This window comes from Branchiostoma floridae, chromosome 10 (assembly GCF_000003815.2).
Source record: "Branchiostoma floridae strain S238N-H82 chromosome 10, Bfl_VNyyK, whole genome shotgun sequence".
In the NCBI taxonomy this organism is placed as follows: domain Eukaryota; kingdom Metazoa; phylum Chordata; class Leptocardii; order Amphioxiformes; family Branchiostomatidae; genus Branchiostoma; species Branchiostoma floridae.
This window is the reverse complement of record NC_049988.1, coordinates 586,086-605,664: the sequence shown is the minus strand read 5'-3', so window position 1 is coordinate 605,664 and position 19,579 is coordinate 586,086. Positions and strand designations below refer to the sequence as shown.

Genomic DNA, 19,579 nt, shown 5'->3' with positions numbered 1-19,579 from the left:
GGAGACCCCTATTGTGACACCTTTTTAGGGCACCTATCCTTAATGGGGATATGATATGGCTAAGTAACGAGAAGAAGCCGAACGGAGGAGAAAAGCCAAGAACCCAGGACTAAGATGCGCCGGAGACACCACATATACTGCATGACGACCTTTTGTATCTGTATGCATGTACTTAGCCCGATAGGGCATGAATTCCAAGTTCAAACGAGAAGATGTAAAAGAACGAAAATCAAGAATCCGTTGGTCTACCATACTCTGTGTGTTTGTATTTTTCAGCTTTCCTGGCTACACCACCTCACCTGATTTCATAATAAAGGCAACTTTTTTCGGCCATTTTTTTTTCGCATACTCGCATCAGTTACCAAAACCAGCATGGTCTTATAGTGATGAATGGATAGTCAGGCATACTAACAAACCATTAATGCAATGCTGTTTGTCTATAGCAGTACACCGTAATTGATAAAAAAGCACAATGTACACGTATCCACCCCCAAAAGGCGTTAATCTTGACCTTTGGTGTGGTCTTGTTCTATGATTTTCAATATGTATGAAGTAGATCTGCGTCCATGTGCCATTTCTATTAAATGGCATCAAATTCGTGGGGTCCTGGTAACCCCCGTGTAGAGCCTTCTCGTTGTGCACGACATAGTTGGTACATACGAAGTGGTTTAGGAAGGTAAGCATCAAATCCCTAATTAGAACGCAGCAATAAAAATGTGTAAAATCATTTGCCATGACTTTCACCCATAGTGTAATATAATCACCCGAATTACAATAGCCCCAAATCCGAAAAATCCCCATTAAGACCCCCCTCTGACGGCTCGCGTTGTGTATGTTGATGCATGGCCCAATTACGATTGTGTTTGAATAAGTAGATGTTCTTCTCTCCAGCAACGATAAAACCATTCGCCAGAGTCACCTCTCACATCAGATAATGGGCCTTAAAAAGGACTAAAATTTACAATGATTAAATTCTGCTTTTAGTGGTTTAGGTAACCCCCTAGCACACCCTCTTAACTTTTATGCATCATCTTCTGGTTTGTAAAACTTTAAAACACATACTATATGGAAATGCAAAACTTATGTTCGTACGTTTATCAAATTTTCAGGATAGCCATCGCAATTTCAGTAATTTTCCGCCATAAATTGTTGAATTTTAGATGGTCTCTGAGGGGGGTCCCAGAACGCCATAACGAAAATAGCCAGAGGGTTTTAACTCTATGGGGTTTAATAGTTCCACATACCTATCACACATACAAAGTATGAGCCGATTTGGCCGACCCCTATATCTATCACTGCCTGGTTTTCTCGTGCAGTGACTCTTATGATGATGATGAGTACAGACATTTCTCCTCCGATTTTTTTTCTTACCGGCTGTTTAAGTTGGTATACGCCACTCTAGATACAGAGAGGTTATAATTAAGACCAAGCCTGTTGTTCGACCAGTTCTGCTAATTTGTACCATTGCCTGGCGCCGACCCGTGCAGGATACAGGTGTGTCACATTGTACTCCCAAAGGACGTTATATATAACGTCCTTTGGAACCAATGTATTAGAATAGAGAGAACTTTATTGCACGAAGTTTGTACATGGTACAATGTATTGTCATCATCGGCGTCCGCTCGTGACCGAGCATTAGTTCATGTCCATCCAGCCTCATTTGCTGATTGTTGGTGGCGGTGTCTTAAGTGGCTGCTCAGTCCCAGGGCAGTGTGGAACAGTCTGGGACACTTTGTGCAGGGCAGAGTGGGTGGAGAGCGAGGAAGGAGCAGTCTCTCTTTGCGTTGCTGTATTTTTGTCTCTGCTTCGGAGCGTCGTAGCTGCTCCATATGATCTGTCCCCTGCGTTATGGTGCGTTTCCACTCAGACCGGTTCTCCGCGAGAGTCTCCCAATTTGTGCGGTGTATTGTATTGTATGGTGTAACTATAACACAAAGTACAAAATAGGTGTATAGAATAAGACTAAACATCCTAATTAACACAACAAGAAGGGCTAACATAAGTCTTTGATATAGTGTAACAATCGAGTTGGGCTAATCATAAGTTTCATTATTCTTTCAAATAGCAAAGCAGTCTTTGAAATATTTGCCTATCTTTTTATTATGGGAGTTGTGGACCACTTGTTGATGCCCCGTTAAAAAGCAAGCGTCAATAATCAAGAACTGAGCTCGGCTGACGTTTCGGCGAACTCCAAATGGGCATTTTTGGCCAAAGTAACGTCTGTAGATGATTAGGGCTTCGGCTGACGTTTACTAGCTAGTCCGTTTGCATTTAAACCTCCATGTGATGTCAATTGTGCGCCAAAAAACAGGTAAGGAAAGGCAACCGAATGCTTCAATTTTTCAGGGTAAGACAGCGAGCCTGGTCCAATTTTTGACGGGGCACATTTGTTGATAAAAAGACATGGTCGAAACTCGGACGATTTTGAAATTCATCGAGATCCAATTGATCTTCAAAATTGTCGGACATTCGTTTGAATTGTGACGCCGGCTTAAGGACAGAGACGTCGACCCATTCCAGATTCGTTGTCAAGCGACAACAGTCAGGAGCCAACAGGCGGTACAGACTACTCATACACACTGATTACGACCTGCCTAGCGCACTGGGCTAGAATAATGGGATAATTGGATCTTTTGTTTCTCTTGTCGCATGAAAAAAAAATTTTGAAAGGAGTTCAAAGGACCCTCCGGCTGCCGCATTCGTCTGTTTTGTTTGAACCGGTTTTTATTCATGAGATAGTCAAATCGGACTTAATGGAGGCCATAAGATAGAAGGAGTGGGGAACACAAAATATAACAAATATACATATCACCTGAGTGAATTCCCAATACTAGTAACTCCACAAACATATTCCGTATGATTTAAACCGAGTATCACAGTGTACCCGTGTGTTATATTTGTCGCCAGAGATTTTCATTTCTTTGAGTTTGCTATAAGGTCAGTTTAGACTACAAGGGTGTGCAAACATTCTTTCTACCACAGTTTTTAGCGTACGGGGTTTGGCAAATAAGGATGGATTACACAAATTGGCGTATCTTTATAATTTTTCACATTAGCTGAATACAGAAGCAACCATCTGGGTAAGGGGCCTGACGTTATTTACTGGGGGGGGTGAGCCGTTTTTCATAGGCTCTGCCCCCTAGGTCTGGTGCAAAGTTGCAAAAACTTGCAAATAAACTTTCTATATGATAACGCCAGGTCCTGAAGGGGCGTTCCCGGTGTCAGCCATATGTGCACGATAGGCCGGGCACGAGGGGACGACCTCGTACCATTTTACTTTCCTAAGGCCATGTTGATTTGATTATATGGATGACATCCTCCGGGAACTCCAAAACTGATGCGAGCGAGCGAATAAAAAAAAGTTTTGCCAAAAAAAAAGTTGCCTTCAGTATGAAATCAAAGTGGCCAGGAAGGTTGAACATAGGACTAAACACACATAGTATGGTATAACAACTTTTTGGTGTAGGGACCAGTACATCATATGGGTGCAAAACATGTTTTCTTCTTGGACCAATCCGAAAAAAACAGACCTGAAAAAAACCCCAGAGGAACAGGTTTCGCCAATTACAAAATGGACACACTATGTCGGCAGCCTTTTGGGGTCTTACCGGGGGGCCAAGAAGACAACAAGAGCGAAGTCAAGTGGAGTTTATAGTCAATTTCACCAAGTTTCTACAGTCAAAGGTACAGAGACAGTTAGCCTTTATTACATTGAGATGGGATTTTAGAATGCAGTGGGAGTCCAATTATCCACCAAACAGATTCCTTTGTAGCAAAATTGACCAATTACCATCGTTTCGAGTATTGCCAGTTCTCAAGTTTCCACAGACAATCAGGTCCAGGTTCATGTCCGGACCTGGAAATGATCCTCTGGACCTGAATTTTCTGTACTGGTACCTCCCCCAACCAAGAATAGATTTTTTTTCTTTCTGTCCTTTCACATCTTATTCTTTGACTTTAGATTCATTTTGGCATTCTATGGCATTAGTTATCTGTTTTCTGATACTTTTTTTTATCAATCTGCGGAATATTTGTGCTCATTTTACAGCTGCTTGCACAGTTTATTGTGTGGTCCAAAACTTTTTTTGTGTGTGGAAATGGCCGAAAATTGGTGCGAGCGCGGATGTCATCCATATAATCAAATCAACGTGGCCTAACTGGGGAAAGCTAATTTTCAATCAATTGTTATGTTTTCTATCGCTAGAGCACCCCTTCTGTGATTATCAATCATCGTTTTTTAACAAAAGAGCTTAATTACTCAAAAGAGACCCCTTAGGTATGAGAAAGACCATGGTCACGAGAGTCACCAAATTATAGGCACTCTCCTAACTGAGAAAAACAAAATTTCAGTTAATTTTTATAATGTTTTCTATCACTAGAGCAACCATTCTGTGATTCTCAAACATCGGTTCTTAACATATTGACTTAGTTACTCAAAAGAGACCCCTTTAAGTATTAGAGAGGCTTCTGTAACGAAAAGTCTCCTTTGGGTAATTAAGCTTATTTGTTAAAGACTGGTGATTGAGAATCAAAGAATAGATGCTCTATAGTAATAAAAAGCATCTAAAGAATTGATTGAAAATTTGTTTCTCACAGTTAGCAAGAAGCCCATAGTTTCAGCCTCTCTTGGCCGTAGTCAAAGAGACCCCTAGGCTAAGGGGTCTCTTTTGAGTAGTAACTGGATAAATTGATTGAAAATTTGTTTTTCCTAGTTAGGAAAGGCCTCTCACACGTATAATGGTACAGTCTGTCTATTTGAATTAAGGCTTCATTAACAGCAATTCAAGCATCGTGGCTTAGTCTAGTGAGTGGCAACAGCAGGGATTAAAACTTCAATACTCTAGAAAAACTTTCACTTGCTGCAAGATTACACGCATACATTTATACCATTTAATGATCCACCTATCTCCCCGGGATAGAATGATGAGACAGATACACAGCACACATATTTTGCTTCTTTTCTCACGCAGCCATTTTGAAAAGGACCCACCTGTTGTTCAACCACTTCTGATTTCTTGTTCTGTTGATAAGAATCCCTGAGGGCACAACAATGTGTCACCTAGTGACGTATGTCTGAATGTGTTTATGCTCTAGCTAAGATCTGGGCATTTTGCGAGCTTGAAGCCCCCTCTTTCCCCCTTTGGTGTAACATGCCCCAGGTTTTAAAGGAGCCCATAATTCCACAAGAGAGTATTATATTTTGTTATTTTTCGAGAGATAGAAATTTTCGGAAATAAAACATGCCTTCTATAGCTTCATTTCTCTATCATGGTTCTATAAAGTAAATAGTTCTATTGGATCGTCTTTGTTTCACCGGCATCTACAGCGAAAACTAAAGTGTAGTAGAGCAACATCTCGAGCACGTTAAGGCCACACTGACTTAATCCTATGGATGACATCCTCTGGAAACCCCAAAACTAACGCAGGAGGGTCAATAAAAACCGTCAAGAAAAAACAAAATGCTGGTAAACCACAGGCCTAACATTCAGTCCATTCTTTCCCAGGCTTGGTTTGGTTTGTCTTTTGTTCACTGCTAGTCTCTATAAGAGACGATAATGTTTTATTGCCAAACTTGTTAAAATAGGAAAAACTACCTGACCATGTACCCCCTTACACTAATGTCATCCATCAAATCAGGTTAGCATCAAGTAGCCAAGAGGAGGTCGGCTTAGCCGTTAGTTTATCTAGTTTATTAGTTTATTTTAATTTCTATTTTTTTTTTTTCGTATGGAAGAATGTATAACTTACTTTTGTTTTGCTGCAGGTGAACACAATGGATCACCGTTCGGCGGCGGTCTGTGTGGCCCTCATCATAATGTTAATGGTGGACCCGACTAAAGGAGGTAGGGATTTTTTTTACAGTTAGCAGTTCATAGAAAATCACTGCTAATTATTCCAACAAGGCGGTGATAATGAAATGTTAAACTCTAGTGACAGACCACATTGTGGTGCGAACGTCATAAGAGTTTGTGGCAAGGAACTCAACTGCCGTTGACAAATTTGAAACTGCACATGTAGTATATATTAGACACCATAGATAAGATATCACATTCTGTAATTGTGCTGCTAAAAATTTATTACCTTGCGCTGGGGTCATTTATAAATTTTTTAAGAATTTGTAATAGTGATAGAGAATGACTATAACCAAAGGATTGGTTGACAGGCGTTACTAGTACATTAGTGATGATTTTAACAACAAGACACTATCTTCTTCAGGGCAATTCTAACTGGTTAACATTGTGCTATATAGCTATACAAGTAGGTTGCTGTTTACAGACGCGGTCTCTGTGAATAGCTTGTCCTTTAGAAAATCATTTGTGAGCAGTGAAACCAAAAATTCCTCTTTTCAACCTCCTTGGTGAAACCTACAGTGCAATAAGAATCATTCAGAATGGCCATGATAAAGGTTACAGCAGAAAACCTAAACTTCGGTTGTGACTATAGGTCCTGAATAAAGAACATCTGATATCCAGTACATCTCCAAGGTGATGAAATTATTCAGGGGGAACTACGTTTGTTTTCACTGCTTGTTGATCGATACTTTTTTACACAACATTTGTTTTATTGATCCCTGCGTTTTGGTGAGTGTCTGTCAATTTCCTCAGGGCAATTCTGACTGATTCACATTGTACTGCAGCACTATGTATAGGTGTCGCTGCTTACAGATAAATTGTGGTCATAAACGTTAAGTATTTACATATTTACCTTTGCCAGAATGGCTAAGGTTATATTTTAGGCTTGTGAGTCTGTGTGTCTGTCTGTCTGTCTGTCTGTCTGTCTGTGTGTTAACAGCATAACTCAAGAAGCCTTGGATGGATCCAGATAATATTTGGTAGGTGGGTAGGGGTCGGGAAAACGAAGGTCAAGTTCGATAATGGGCCCCCTAGCGGCTTGCTAAGGTACTGCAGCAGAACCTCAATTCTTGATATCTCGTGTTCTGGACATGCTGTGGTTATGATTTTTGAGTGGTAGATAGCCCTTAGGGCAGAGAGTAAGTGCGGTAAGTTTGGACTCCCTAGCGGCTTGTTTGGAACTGCAGTCGCCGATTTCCTTTCAAACTTTGGACAAGAATAACTCGAGAACGTTTTGATGGATCATCATGAGTTTTGATATGTAGATAGCCCACGTAACAATGTACATAATAAAATACTAATTACGCAAATCAGCAGCTAATTTGCATAATTAGTGACGAAAGCTTATAAATCCGCTGCATTTCATGATAGGACTTTCAAACTTGTCATATATGGATGAGAAAGAGAAAAATATCAATGCATGTTAATTATGCAAATGACGGCCTCATTTGCATACTTAATGAGAAAATATAAACGTGTTGACGGATCGTCATGATTTTTGGTATGTAGGTAGCCTAAGTAAAAACTTACATAATGAGATACTAATTATGCGAATTAACGGCTAATTTGCATAGTTAATGCGGAAAGTTGATAAATCCACTGCATTCCGTGATAGGACTTTCAAACTTGTCACATATGCACATATGTAACTGAGAAAGATGGCAGAGAGTAAGAGGTGTATGTTTGGGTCCGGTAACGTCTTTTCTTGAACTGCAGGAGCCGGTTTAGTTTCCTACTTTGAAAGAGAATAAGTCAAGAAGGGATGAAAGGATCATAATGATTTTTGATATACTGATAGCTTAAGTGATGCTTGATACAATTAATACTATTATGTAAATAGGGATCTAATTTGTATAAGCAATGGCGAAATGTTATGAACCAACTCCAGGCATATAAAATAAAATGTAATGAGTAACACATTTATGTCTATAGACAACATTCTACATAACAAACCTGGTTTATTTGGCAAAGGTATGTGTTCGTGGAACTCTAGCTACATACTTCTTTATATTGGCAATGCGGTCCCAAACGTACAGGAGTTTGAACAGCAGGGACACCTATATATAGTGCTGCAGTACAATATGAACCAGTCAGAATTACCCTAAGAAAGGTGACAGGCAGTCACCGAAACGTTGAAAATGAAGAAATGGTCGTGAAAAAGAGTGTCTCTATTTAGATAGATAGATACTTGGATAAATGGTGTTTATTGGGAAATCGCAGTGTCAGACTTCTTTCTGCACGGAACTACATCCGATTTACAAATGTTACAAATTATCTAGATCCAAAAAAAAAATTAAAACAGTTATATGCAAACTATAAGTAGTAAATGATGTACACTACGGGTGTGCCTAAACACCACAAACGACCACAAATGACTCAAATATGCAGTGTATATGGATCAAAGACCTTGTGTGGCGCTCTGGAGACATTGTTTATACATTTATGAATTTAAAAAGTCCTACGTATTCACCATTAATTTCGAGTTAGTCCGGTTTCAAGATTAAAGCATTTCTTGGCCACCATGTTGGATCGTGCTTGCTTGCACTTGAGGCTGAAAAACACTTAGTATACAAGTTTTATAAGTTGACAATGATAAAATTGCGGTATGCTATAATCTATGAACCAACAGCTTCCATATTTTTATCGCAATGTCGTCTATGGAACCGTGGAAGGTATCGAGAACTTCCCCATGCAGACCCCTAGCACAGGCGATCCAACATGGCGGCCAAGAATTGCTTTGATCTTGAAACCAGCGGACTAACTTGAAATAACTGGTGAATACGTAGGACTTACTGCTTTTTTTAATTTCATAAATGTTTAAACAATGTCTCCAGAGTGCCATACAAGGTTGTTTGACCCATACACACAGTCGTTTGTGGTCGTTTGTGGTGTTTCTGGGTCGTTTGTGGTCGTTTGTGGTGTTTAGGCAGACATAGGTAATACACCATGAATACAGTACACTAAAAAGGAGCTACCAATCTGATAAAAGTTCTCACAGATACTTTTTAATTGCAGTTTGGTTGGAGGTGTTTGCTACTGAAGAAGGTGTGGGACAGACAGTCATGGATGCCTGGAATGCTGCGGCCGGTGCAGAAGTTCGTCACTACAAGTGTTCCATTGTGGAGCAGTGGAGTTCGCTCACTATCAGCCGGGTTCGTATAAAATAGATTTCATTGACCATCCAAGTATAATTTTCTCCTGATTTTTGTGTTTTCCTTCTTTCGTTGTTCTGCCTTTTCTTTTGCATCTTATAGCAAATGACAACGTATGATTCGAAAGTTTCACAATTATCAATTATTGATCATTTGTAATATATTCCTGTTTAAAAGTTCATGTTATACTTTCAAATCGCCCATCGAGTTTCAAATCGAGTTTCCAAATCATGTCACGAATTTAAATTTGATTGTGTACAATTTAAAGATTTAATAAAATCAAGTGTCGGGGTGGAAGCCAACGAAAAGACAACCGGGCTTCTGCCGGGTTTTCCTTTTCTATATGTTATTTTAGAATTTATTTGATAAATGCGAATAGATTAATCAATCAATCAATCAATATAAAATTAATTCGCCGGGGTGTTCAGCTTGTTCTTTTTTGAAAGAATATGGCATGCGTAGGACATAGTCGGCCCAAAATTGACCCTGACCCCGTTGTTTATCCGCTACACACATACCAAAATATTCACCCAGGGGTTCGCACACACGTACAAACATACATATACACACACAAAAACACAAACACACTCACGCTTACACACACACACACACACACAAACACACACACACACACACACGTACATACAATCATAGACGTGTACGCATTCACACACACACACACAATTTTACACACGCACATACACTTACAAGCTTACACACACATACACATGTACACAATAGACACACACACATACATGTACGCACAAGCCCCCCCCCCCCCCCCACACACACATGTATTCACACAAATATACACACACGCACACGCAAACTCACACACACACATGCGCATTTTAATGGAGTTAATGAATCAATAGTCTCTTCTACAGGTGAAGATTGTATTGGAGGCCTCCGACGGAAATAAAGAGTTTATATTCGATGGTGCAAACTCAGACAAGACCAACTGGTTCACCAAGGCTCGGCTTCTCTCATCACCTTATACTGACATCCAAACTTCAACTCCAAACTACTTCTCAGTTGTAGGGTTACCTGAGGCCCAGAGGTAAGTTTTGTACAACAGCCGGCGTATTCTAGTCTCCAAGCAGACGTGGAAGAAGTTTGAGGATAGACGAAGATTTTTGGCCAAATAGGGACAGATAAGTTATCATGGGATTTCCGTCAGTTTTTGCAGTCTATTTAGCTACGTATCTACTTGCCGATCAGTTTACTCCTTTGCCAATAGAATCATACTGGCCTTTTTTTCCTAACTCGGTCAAAGTACCCTATTAGTATTACTATTAAGCATATTTACTTAACCTTTAGAAAGGCCACTGGCACACAATTCAACTTTAGGTACATAAAAGAAGGAAACAAATTTTAGATTTCTATTGAAATGTAATGTACTGTTTAGGTCTGTATCAATCTATCAGGGTTGCAATTACAGCAAACTTCGCCATACTTTGTTTTATTTCTAAGCGCGGTGGCAGAGATGCATCACGATATGTAGCTGATTTTCTTGAATTACATGGCTGTCCATAGGTCGAAATAGTCACCTTCCTGTCATCCACAGTTGCCTGTCTTTTCTGTTTTTGTATCATGCATTAGTTAAATATTAAATGTTGAACATGCGACCCGTATATGTACGGGCTTAGAAGGACAAGGGTGTTAAAAGAAATATTTCTTGATTTGCAGGAGATTCTACATCAATCGTAACCATGGCGGGTGTGGGAACGACGCTGGTTGGCTGGTGGTGGCCGACGCTGGGATGGCGGGAATCTGCAATTGGGAAAAAGCAGAAGCAGCTGTACATCCTCACGTTCTGTATTCTAAACTGAACACCGCCGTCCGCTGGGACGACAGTAAGTACATGTTTTCTATCTACTTCACACATTTTCATTTCAGTCAGTTCAGTCATCCTTCAGGTGACACTATAAAGTTCCTCCAGACGGCTCTGTCGCTCATGACAGACAGGAGGTCTCCAATTTCGAGGCTAACATCTTCCTCAATCTTCCTCAACTTTCCTTTGTGTGCCTCTTTCTCTGTTCTCTCTACCCTCCCTATATCTATCCTAATACTTACGTCCATTAAAATGGAGGTATAGCTTTTTTGTTCGTCTGTGTGCGGTCTCCTTGGTGCGTGACCTTGGTACTGCAGTACAACTTTCGGTTTTTGTATCGTGTATCCTGAATATGCTATGGTCGTGATATTCGGGTGGCAGGTAGATTTTGGTATCAGGACGAAGTTCTGTATGCTTAGGCCACATAATATTCCGCCTACATAGGAATTGTAGGGGCATTTTGTATAATATGGCTGATGTTTCATAAGGGCAAGGAAATTTTGTTGTGTTTCCGGTCACCCTATCGACCCTAGCAAAACCCTGTCAACCCTTGTTTTTTGTTTTTGTTCGGGCGCTGTGAATGGACTTCCGAGTGAAGAAATCAAAAGAGTATTTCTTTACATCACACTCTGTTAAACAGATTAACGTTGTGAAAAGCTGATATATAGTAGTGTAGATTCATCCCTCAAGCTACCGTCATCTTGCACACTGCAGTCGTCCCTCAGAAAAGTATTTGGAACCGCATAGTTTAAGTTTGAATCTTTTATTCAGCCTATCGGCGTGTTGTGAAATGTTGATGTTAGAATACGCAATGTACAATGCATATCTGTATGATGGCAAATGTGTTGAAAATACCAGTGCCCATATGCATTGTTTTTGACTCCTGTTGAAAAAAAAATACCCACCCATCGACCATACATTTTAAATGACAGAAACGGAAACACAACATGGTTTACCTAGGCCTAAGGTATTTCAAACTATCGATACGTTTTGTTTATATATAATTAGTGAATTGTTTGCTTTGAGATAGTTGTGATATGGTTCATTAAAATCACATTTTGGCTTATAAAAGTAACTATAGCTTAAACCTGCTGACTTGATGGACATTACTACAGTTGTATGTGTCGTGTGCCGACCACGTAAACTATTGGAATTACTTATATCACCTAAAAAACATAAATTTCACAATATGAAAACAAATGGACTTTTAAAATGCAATATGTTTAGTTGTTATTGTCTAAAGCATGATTTTTTCACCCCATCTAGCGGCCAATGTTGGAAAGGCAGATCGTATGCGAATCTACCTTGAAGGGGAGAACTTGCTTTGTAATCGTAAGGGCTGTCTCTTATTGTCTTTGTAGCAACTAATCTTCTAACACACATTGAAAGAATGCAAGGGTCTCACTTGCACAGATGATGTAAAAGTAGTAAGGCTTTCTATTATGTCTATTGATTGTCAAAGCTTGCCATGCCTTTTATTGTTTTTGCTGTTCTAAATGTTACCTATTATTGATTGATATTGAATAAATGATTCCAAATAATGGAAAAGAAGGATGGAAAGAAAAACAGAACGATACAAATAAAGAAAAAGAGAGAAAGAAACTAAATGAAAGAAAGAAAGAAAGAAAACAAAAAAGAAGGAGAGCAAGGAAGGAATAAAAGAAAAAGAGAGTAATAGTGAGAAAGGGAAAGAAAGAATGGACAAGAGAAGGAAAAACATACAAATCAATGTGTACTTTGAAGTTTTTATGCCTGTCACTTCATCTCAACTTTTAAAATGGAATATAACGTTCTACAAGTCTCTTAAAATATTCAATTCTAATTCAACAGCTCCTGTCGATATCTCCTGCACCACGGAAGAGAAGACCATGACTAAAAATGCATACAGGTAAGCATCAACATTTGGTTCGTATCTGTCATGCGTAATCATTGGTCCTCCGGTATAGCTGATGGGGAGATTGTCGTATGGATTCTAAAGTGTCGCGGTATCTGATGCGACTAGTACTTCTCCTGAGCGGTCACGTGCTTCCCCGAGGAAAATGTCTCAGGGCAGGCTGGGTGGGTTGCTTTAGGCCCAGCGGCAGCCGGAGAACCCATTGTCTGCACATAAATCACTCCACGGTCATCCATAAATGGTGAGATGAGAGATCACCTGACCGTTTGACCAATGGCACCACATGACAAGTACTATGCTAAAATCTACTTCAGTCTTATGAATAAGCTAAACTTTACCCAACCGACACCGAATTTGATTGGCATGTACGCCGAATTTTATTTTATTTTTATATATTCTTATATTTTTGCAGTTGTACCTTTCTTGAATCAAATAGCAACGCTAGCATCCGTGTGAAACAGCTGTTTTATTGAACTCCTGTAGACTGTTTACTATTATATATTATGTTTCTTATATGTCATATTACGTCATATTACGTTTCTTTTATGTTTGCAGCGTGACTTGTCCCTCTGGTTGTACTTCGGTCTCCAAAACAGTCTGGGGCACTGAAACCTACACGGATGTAAGTTGTCTGTAAAACTTTAGTTTTCTATATCATATATATTTCTATCATTTAATACATTCTGCTAACTTACCAAGCTTTGGTAAAGGTATCGTTTACACGTATTCGTATTAATAACTTCAGCAGACTAATCCTATCGTCACATTTTCATACTGGGGCCCACCTCGGCTATTTCGAATTCGGGGCAGGAAGAATTTGTTTGTTTTGCATACCCGGTAAACAGCCTTATAGCGTAACACACCAGGTTTGCACTGAACAGTACAAGTTGAAAATCTGGACAAACTCATTTGATCCACTCACACCGGGAAAGACTCCTAATCTTTTCGACAAGTGCGATGAGTGCTTTTACGTGATCGAGGTGTACTTTTTTTAAACACGGGACCTCCATTTAACGTCTTACCCGAGGTACCGCCCTAACCGAAGCTAGGTACTCATTATCACCTGAGTGAAGTGAGGAAATTCGTGTGAAGTGCCTTCCTAAGGGTACAAGATCGGTGGCACATCAACGAATTTGACAAAAAGCTCTGGGTTATGAATAGAGCACCCACTATAAAAGCTTACATACAAAAATAACATAATGGTATATTTAAAGACTATTCACAAATCATGATCATGACTAGTTTATTCTTACTTTTTGCGTATTTTGCTGTCGTTTGTATCATAGCCTTTGCTCCCACAAAATGCCCGGTCATGCGTTGGTTAGGGAATGACATCGATCTCGTAAGATGACGTTTTCAGCCAGTCGAAGTCTCTGGTTTCTATACTAAATAACTATGCCGTGGTTTCTATACTAAATAACTATGCCGTGGTTTCTATACTAATTAACTGTGCTGTGTGTCCAGGACTCCAGTATCTGCCGTGCTGCTATCCATGCCGGGTGGATCCCAGACAGTGGCGGTACCGCACCTGTCTACAGGAAGCCCGGGGAGAGTTCCTACACCGGGAGTACACAGAACGGAGTCACAACCGTGTCGTGAGTTACCTGTTTAAGAGCATCTGCCTGTACAAATTAAAGGGGCATTCCACTCCACACGGGAGTGTTATTTTCCGATAGATATCAATTTTAGGAAGTAATAAATACATACTACTTCACATCATACGATAAAGTACCCAGTTACTCCACGTGCCTCAAAAGCATTCAGTCTTCTACTAAACTCCCCAAGTATCCGCTAATTGAATTAATCCTATGGCTGAATACAACGCACAATTTTTAGGTAAGGTTACAAAGCTAATTTCAGGGGCGCTAAGAAAGACACGTCTTATTATGTGTTCTTTGATATTTTGTGAACAATTGACCTTCTTGGTTTGCTAAGCGCCCCTCATTTATGCCGAAATTATTCACGATAAAGGAAGCGTCTACACGTATAGGGAATGCATTGGTAGGGTCTGCATGGGTTTAGTGAGTGTCATATTGTTTTACAAAACACACATCGCGTAATTTATCCCAAGGTGAATTCCACAAAATTCGGCTGATTATGTATTCATTGACACATTATCTATTGGAAACATCACGTCCTTCTGGAGTGGAATGTCCCTTTAAGCGAAAGCAGGCCAAACTGAACAACAAAAAATCGTTTTTCCTTAAACTTTGTGTGTGTGTGACATCGACCCAAACATGCAAAAAGAGTTTTATGTCTACGGTTGCTGGTTGCCTTAGAAACGGCAATTGCTCATTTAGTCATTTAGTGAAGGCACATAGAGTCCATTCCAAGACACCGTGCGGATGTTTGTTGCCATTGTTTAGAATTGATTTGAAAGTTTTGTAATTATATGTCTAGGACATTTGATACTTCAGAAATATTTTTAACACTGTTTCAACTTCATAGACACTTCCCTGGCCCTGTAAAACTTTGGAAATATTCATGGTATGGAATTGGATACTTCTAATAGTTTCTAAATAATGATAACAGCATTTTACCATTATTTACCATTTTCTACCATTTTTTGTAAATGGTTTAGTGGGCTGAGAAGATAGCAATTCACACATCCTTGCAAAGTATGGTTGGGTGCCATTCAACAATGGCCCACCACAAAGGATCCACCAGTGCCCAGCAGTGAAATCTAAAAATATACAGATGCAACAATAGGGCTTACTTTTATAGGAGCAATAAACTAATTTTACCATTTGGCAAAGTTTACAAATATTTGTTAGTATTTGTAAATGTGAAATAATCACACAGCGGTTTCACAATTATTCTAAATAAAGATATTTTTGTACAGTTGCTTTTAAAATATCTCTGAAATATTCAAAGGAATTCAAATAGATGAGAATTTTCTTGGTCATTTTTTTAAAAAGAATTGAATTATTGTGGCTCAGATATTCTTTTATTCAAAATAATTCAGACTAATTACAAATATCACCTAAAAACCCTCATGGTGACTTGGAATGGACTTTGGAATCCTCTAACTAATTTTTTTATATTCTAACATATGTTGTTTGTTATTATATACAAGAAAAATGTTATAAAGTTTTGCTTAGAATGTTTTTAAAGTGAGGTGAATCAGATGTTTCAAGTGTTTGGTATATTTACAAATAATTTGCGGCCTTTAGCACAGGTTCCTGCATATAATTTAGTTGAAAGGTTAAATCAACTTGTGTATATATGTTCTATATCAATTTGTAGAAAGCTATTTTAAATGCGCTTTTAAAACACTATTCTTATTAAATGTCGTAGTAGAGCATAGCTGAAATATTACAACTCGTCATATTAAAACATCTGCTTCACCTCACTATAAGATAACCACAGAAAATATTAGGAAAATCAAATTTCTGAGTTAGCCCGAGTTTCCAACAAAGTTTTTTGCTGTTTTTTACAGACATGATCTCTCAAAATTCAAAGTAAATAAATTTTCAAACATTATGTGATTAAAACATATATACAGCTTTCATGTTATGACAACATGAGACATGGATTTTTCTTTTCAGGTACGGCTCTTGGCCCCAATCATTTGCGTTTGGTGAGTATCAGGGCAAGCCAACTCGATGTTTCTAAAAAAAGGGAGAGTATCGTAAAGTAGAGAAGAGTAGAGTAGAGTAGAGTATCGTAGAGTATCGTAGAGTAGAGTAGAGTAGAGTAGAGTAGAGTAGAGTAGAGAAGAGTAGAGTAGAGTAGAGTAGAGTAGTGTAAAGTAGAGTAGTGTAGAGTAGTGTAGAGTAGAGTAGAGTAAAGTAGAGTAGAGTAGAGTAGAGTAGAGTAGAGTAGAGTAGAGTAATGTAGAGTAGAGTAACAGTACTGTAGAGTAGAAAAGAGTAGAGTAGAATAGAGTACAGCAGAGTACAGTAGAGAAGTGTAGAGTAGAGTAACAGTAGAGTAGAGTACAGCAAAGTAGACAACCATGCCAATGTGAGTTTTTTTTTTATATTCTAAAACCTAAGTAGCTGATTATTGACAGCCTCTTAGATAGGCAGTCTAAATACCGAGACTAATTCCTACTGGCACATTCATTAGATTTGAAGACAACACTAATATCTACCATTGAACTATACCCAATCACATAAAATCACATGAAATTCATAGCCTGGTGAATAAATAGTAAATGAATAATTTGTATTCCAAAAATACCCGTAGGTGTCAATATCGCCTTGAGGAAGCAAGCGTTTCAAACAAGCACAAGCACTGGGATTGGCGAGGCCAGTCTTGCCGTTGACGGGAAAATCACAACCACCTATTCCCAAGGCTCCTGTTCACACACAGCGAATGGGGGGGAGGCTTATCCAACCTGGTGGGTGGATCTCGGCCAATCTTATGTTGTTCGCAGGTACGTATAAATGTATATATCTACAGTATGTTTATATATCAGACACTACAGTAAATATGCAAAACACCAACGTGCACACATACATGTGAACTTGTACTACCTCTGCATAAGAACTTCCTGGTCATTTTGGCCTCTTTACGTGGTCATTTTTGCAACTGAACCAAGCTTTAAGAATTCTGTCTATATAGTAGCCAATATGTCTACTGCGGCCACTTTCTTCACTTTAAACTGGTGCAAGTGTGTGTATGTGTTTGTTTGTGTGTGTGTGTGTTTGTGTGTGTGCTCGCACTTAATGATTACCAGCATTTGTATTTTTAGCATGAAGTGCATGTAAAATTTGTTTTTACTGAACGATCTGCACGTATCTGTACGTATATATTATAGCGTTCCCATGTGGTAATCGCTCAAACTAGCTTTATAAAGATAACACAGTAATATCAATTGCATCATAGTTTTGAAAATCACAGATCGTACGCGTACGACTGCTAGTCAAGATTGTAAACACAGATCGTCTCTGTAGTCAAAGTTATTCGTATCTTGTGTTGTCTGTATAACGTCGTTCGAAAAACAGACCTCACGTATCGGTAAGCGTAACGCTGTTGTTGCATGTTGTATTGTTACCAGGGCTAACCCTTGATAATAGCCTTCGGCTAGTTGGTTAGACCTGGCTATGTTTCTCTCTATACAGGCAAATAAACCAAATCAGATCAGAATCTCTATTTCTTTCTTCTACATTAGATAAAAAATTATTGTAAATCAATAATTCGTAAAGGAAGAGCTACAAATGGAAGTTCTTATATTGTTAGCAGTAATAGTGACTGTGTCTGTGTTAACATGTAGTGTTCCGCAATATGTGTATAAAATCTAAGTGCCATAATGATTGTTCTGTTCCCAACATATACAGAGTAGTCATCACCAACCGCCGGGACTGTTGCTCCGATCGACTCAACCCCTTCAACATCCACATCGGGGATTCCGCCCAGGTCACCACGAACCCCCAGTGTGGAGGGGACCATAACATCGCGCTGAGTCTGTCGGCCATGTCCGTCACATGTCCGGAAATGCGGGGACGCTATGTGGGCATCCATCTTCCCGGAGCCTCCAGAATACTGACCCTGTGCGAAGTCCAAATATTTGGTGGTAAGCATTTATCAGATATAGTTCACATGGTTAAAAGTTTGTCATATTTGTTTCCGCCATACGGTAGGTATGAATTTGGTCATAAAGATCTAGGAGGATAATATTTCACGTCTGCCATCGTTCGGTTAGAAACGGGAAATATCTGCATTTATTTCTACGCAGTAAACAGCAAGCTTTTGTGATATCAGGTTTTTGATTTAGTCAGAATACGTCAGACGAGTGAAGTGAAGTGAGTACGTCAGAATACCGGCGTTAACGTATGGTTAACAGTAAGGATATAAATGAAAGATACATATCGAATCCTCTACCGCATCTGCAAAAATAACGTATATCGTATTTTTTAATCCAAAATGGTCCTTAATCAATTGGATCTGAAATTTACGATACATATCAGACCAGCCCATATATGATCGTATCCTTGATACCACCTTAACATTGTCGACGATCTTCGGACGTCACAGGAATGTAATCTGATTATAAGATCGATAATAATTATCACTATATCTACAAATGATCGTGTGGAAGCTTTCCTTACGTTCGGGGGATAATAAAATCAGGCAGTATTGTATTTTGATGTTGATCAAACTTTGAACTTATTAAAGAATTTCAAAACATTACACCCATTACCCGTTGTTCATGCCTTTTTTTGTTGATTTTGTGCAGATCTTGATGAATGTACTGATGGTACTGACAACTGCAGCCCACAAGGCTCTATTTGTAGCCCACAAGGCTCTATTTGTACCAACACACCCTCGAGTTTCACCTGTGCTTGTGACGCAGGCTATTCCGGCGACGGCGTGACCTGTACTGGTATGAAAGTATTCTGTAACCTTTGCACTGTAACCTTTCATTCTATGACGTTTGCACTGTAACCTTTCATTCCATGACTTTGAAATTTTACCACGCAGACACAGAAAAATCAATGTGTTTCATAATAAATGATGTTTTTACTTCTATGATAGGTAGCCATTCTATAACCATGCCTGGTACTATGTGGAATCAAATTTGCATTTCCGTTTGTGCAGATGATGATGAATGCACAGATGGGTCTGACAACTGTAGCCCCGATGGCTTCTGTACCAACACACCACCAGGCAGTTTTACATGCGCCTGTAACCCTGGCTATTCCGGCAACGGTGTCACCTGTTCTGGTAGGAAAGTTTTCTGTACCGTTTACTTGGACTCCGTTGCAGTCTTCGGAACGGGGCTGGTTTTTTTTGGGGGGGGGGAGGTGGGGGGGGTCGTACGATTTTCAACGTTGGCTAGTATTCTTTTGTGCGGGAGTTTGCCGAGGAAGGTATCACTCGCTATCACGGCAAACTCCCT

General features: G+C 39.4%; 1 protein-coding gene across 1 annotated transcript in view; it reads left to right on the top strand.

The window, feature by feature from the left end:
* Positions 1 to 1,393: 1,393 nt before the first annotated feature.
* LOC118424194 overlaps positions 1,394 to 19,579 on the top strand; it is a 25,590-nt gene continuing 7,404 nt past the window's right edge. Inside the window, exons 1-14 of the mRNA XM_035832731.1 lie at positions 1,394 to 1,494; positions 5,765 to 5,843; positions 8,868 to 9,004; positions 9,892 to 10,064; positions 10,694 to 10,860; positions 12,105 to 12,170; positions 12,669 to 12,726; positions 13,288 to 13,354; positions 14,197 to 14,327; positions 16,281 to 16,312; positions 16,924 to 17,113; positions 18,018 to 18,253; positions 18,917 to 19,063; positions 19,279 to 19,404. Coding sequence (XP_035688624.1) covers positions 5,774 to 5,843; positions 8,868 to 9,004; positions 9,892 to 10,064; positions 10,694 to 10,860; positions 12,105 to 12,170; positions 12,669 to 12,726; positions 13,288 to 13,354; positions 14,197 to 14,327; positions 16,281 to 16,312; positions 16,924 to 17,113; positions 18,018 to 18,253; positions 18,917 to 19,063; positions 19,279 to 19,404 — 1,600 coding nt within the window. The 5' untranslated portion in view covers positions 1,394 to 1,494; positions 5,765 to 5,773. The remainder of the gene's footprint in view (positions 1,495 to 5,764; positions 5,844 to 8,867; positions 9,005 to 9,891; positions 10,065 to 10,693; positions 10,861 to 12,104; positions 12,171 to 12,668; positions 12,727 to 13,287; positions 13,355 to 14,196; positions 14,328 to 16,280; positions 16,313 to 16,923; positions 17,114 to 18,017; positions 18,254 to 18,916; positions 19,064 to 19,278; positions 19,405 to 19,579) is intronic.